General features: G+C 41.3%; 1 protein-coding gene across 1 annotated transcript; it reads right to left on the bottom strand.

The window, feature by feature from the left end:
- Positions 1-731: 731 nt before the first annotated feature.
- LOC136453037 (uncharacterized) lies at positions 732-1,547 on the bottom strand. The gene is made up of 2 exons (XM_066453615.1): positions 1,155-1,547; positions 732-1,112 (listed from the first exon to the last, which is right to left on the bottom strand). The coding sequence occupies exons 1-2, from the start codon at positions 1,545-1,547 to the stop codon at positions 732-734; spliced, it is 774 nt and encodes a 257-aa protein (XP_066309712.1).
- Positions 1,548-2,998: the final 1,451 nt, after the last annotated feature.

Raw genomic sequence — 2,998 nt, 5'->3', positions numbered from 1 at the left:
ATCCACCTCTTGCTGTCGTACTCATTGGTCCACACACATCAGTATGTATGAGTTCTAGCAAGTCCACCGCCCTCTTAGGAAAACCTGTGAAAGGCGCCTTGGTCATCTTGCCCAGCAGGCAAGCCTCACATGTCTCGTATGATTCAAAAAAATGATGTTAAAAGCCCATCAGAATGGAGCCTCTTCATGTGATTCTCACTTATATGACCTAAACGACAATGCCACATATAGGTAGGACTTAACTCATTAAGATGAGGCCTTTTAGCACTTATATTATAGACATGAGCATCTTCAAGATTTAAAATAAATAACCCATTCACAATGGATGCAGAAGCCACAAACATGTTATTTTTAGAGATCACACAACCATTGTCTTTACTCGCAAATGAATAACCATCCTTCATCAAACATGAAGGTGACACAATGTTTCGACTTAAACTAGGAACAAAATAACAATTATTCAACTCCATAATAAATCCTGACGGGAGATGGAGTTGCATCGTCCCGATGTTCAATGTAGCAACTCTTGCATTATTGCCCACGTGGAAATCAACTTCTCCCTTTTCCACGCTTCTACTTCTTATCATTCCCTGCATCGTATTGCAAATATGAGCAACCAATCCGGTATCAAATACCCAAGAATTAATATAAGAATTAGCAAGGAAAATATACATAAACGACAAGTGTACAAGCTACGGGAGTACCTTTACTACCACGATCCTTAATGGATTCTAGGTACAGCTTGTAGTTCCACTTCCAGTGACCTTTCCCATGACAATGAAAGCACTCAGCATCAGCAGGTGGTCTAGCCTTGGGTGTAGGGGGTTTGGCTTAGAGATCTCATCTTTAGCCTTGCCCTTTTTCTTCTTCCAAGAATTGCCCTTCTTCTTAAACTTAGGCTTGTTTTGGACCGCCATCACATGGCTACTGCCAGTACCTTTCTTGATATTAGCCTCTGCTATTTTAAGCATGCCACATAATTCATTCAAGCCCTTCTCTGCCCCATGCATATGGTAGTTCATGACGAAATTTCCATAGCTAGGCGGAAGAGACATGAGAATAAAATCAGTAGCTAATTCAGGGCCAATTGGGAAGCCCAGCTTCTCCAACCTCTGAGTGTAACCAACCATTTTGATCACATGTGGCCCAACTACTGCGCCCTCTGCTAGCTTGGTTTTAGCAAAAGCCTTTGAGACATTGAACCTTTCAGTCCTGGCTTGAGTCTGGAACATATCATTGAGCGCTACGATCATATCGTGCGTTGCATGGTTATTGTCAAACTGCAACTGCAGATCTGGTTCCATACAAGCAAGCATAAGGCAACTCACTTCAAGATCAGCATCACATGCTTTCTTATAAGCGTTTTTCTCTATAGCTGGTGCATTATCAGTAGGCTCATCTGGTAATGGGGTGTCTAGAATTTCTTCCTTTTTCTCAGCCCTGAGAACAATTCTCAGGATGCGGATCAAATCCGCATAGTTTGTTCCATTCAACTTATCTTTCTCAAGAATTGAACGCAAAGTAAATGGTTGATTGCTAGGTGCCATTTATCTACAACAAAAGTAATGCAAAATACTAAGACAATATATCCAAGATAGAGTAAACAATATTAAACCTTTAATAGAATCTACTCCCACTAAAATCACTATCCCTCTCTTGAAATTTAGTGACTCAAGACCCACAACTAACAAGTCTACTAGTGAGCTTTAGCATTACCGCTAGAAGACATGGTAGATTGGTAAGCAACTCTTTGCTAATCATATCACATATGACTCTTGTTGTTGGGTAGCATCTCTATGCTTTGGTGCCCAACTACTCATGCTTCAAGGTCCCTAACTATTAGGATGACCTTGTCCAAGTAACCAACCCTTCTGCTATAAGTATCCGATACGAACCTGTCTAGTCAAGGAAAATCAATGGCACCCTAATTTCATAGACCCACCACTGATTGTACAAGACACATGACAGTGCAAGGTTTGGGGAAGCATTTTAACTTAAACATTGCTGAGGGATCGTTCTACTTCACCATCGCATATAGACAAAACATTATCGCACGTGAAAGTAGAACATAGTAAGAACGGCATTAACACAGATATGACATGGTATAGCCCAGTGTTCCTTTGGGGATCTCCATCTCCATCAAACTGTTCCTCATGATGATCTCCATCTCCATGATCCATGTATGCCATCCTTCAGTGATGAGTCCACCAAGACTAGCTATCACTAACGCAAGGCAGTGAAGAAGATTACATAGTCGCGGATAGGATCATCATAGTTTGGCACGTAGGCCATTACATCAATGTGACAATATCTTAATGGCTCCAGCCATATTGTCATACTCACGACATGCAAGCCATGAATTAATTACATACATGCATCACATACACATAAGGGCTATACCAGTCACAAATTCCTGCAAAACAGAGTTAACCGATTCCGACGTCTAATCTTAAAACACCAAAAACACCATCTTCTCGACTGTTTTCGCAAATCTAATTTCAGCGAAACCGACAAGGCGATGAGAATCGGATGTAAAAAAAATTTCTCTACAATTTTCATATAGAATTCGTCTCAATCCGAGGTCGTATGCAAAAGTTATGGCTGTTTTACCAAACAACACTTTTTCTTGCACCCCGGCGCCCGGCAGTAGATCCAATCTATCACCGTTGCGCATCACATGTGCTTGGCACTTGACCTAGGTTCGATTCGATCAATCTGATTGATCTCCATCTTGCCATGACTGGATTTACATGTATCACTTAACTCGGATGGCAGAATTCTGACTGGTACGACTAGATCGTTACAAGACCAACACGGTAAAATCACGAACCATGATCAGAGACTCATCTACAACCGCGCATATCTCCATATGCACTCATCCGAACCTATAACAATGCAGTAACGGCTCTGATACCACTGTAGGGTTATGAGGATGCTACACTAGCCGGAAAACAAAAATTCAACCTCATAAACCAGGATCTACTGCTAGTTATAGATC

This window comes from Miscanthus floridulus, chromosome 1, assembly GCF_019320115.1.
Source record: "Miscanthus floridulus cultivar M001 chromosome 1, ASM1932011v1, whole genome shotgun sequence".
Taxonomy (NCBI): domain Eukaryota; kingdom Viridiplantae; phylum Streptophyta; class Magnoliopsida; order Poales; family Poaceae; genus Miscanthus; species Miscanthus floridulus.
The sequence above is the reverse complement of the archived record's forward strand: the minus strand, read 5'-3'. Positions and strand labels throughout refer to the sequence as shown.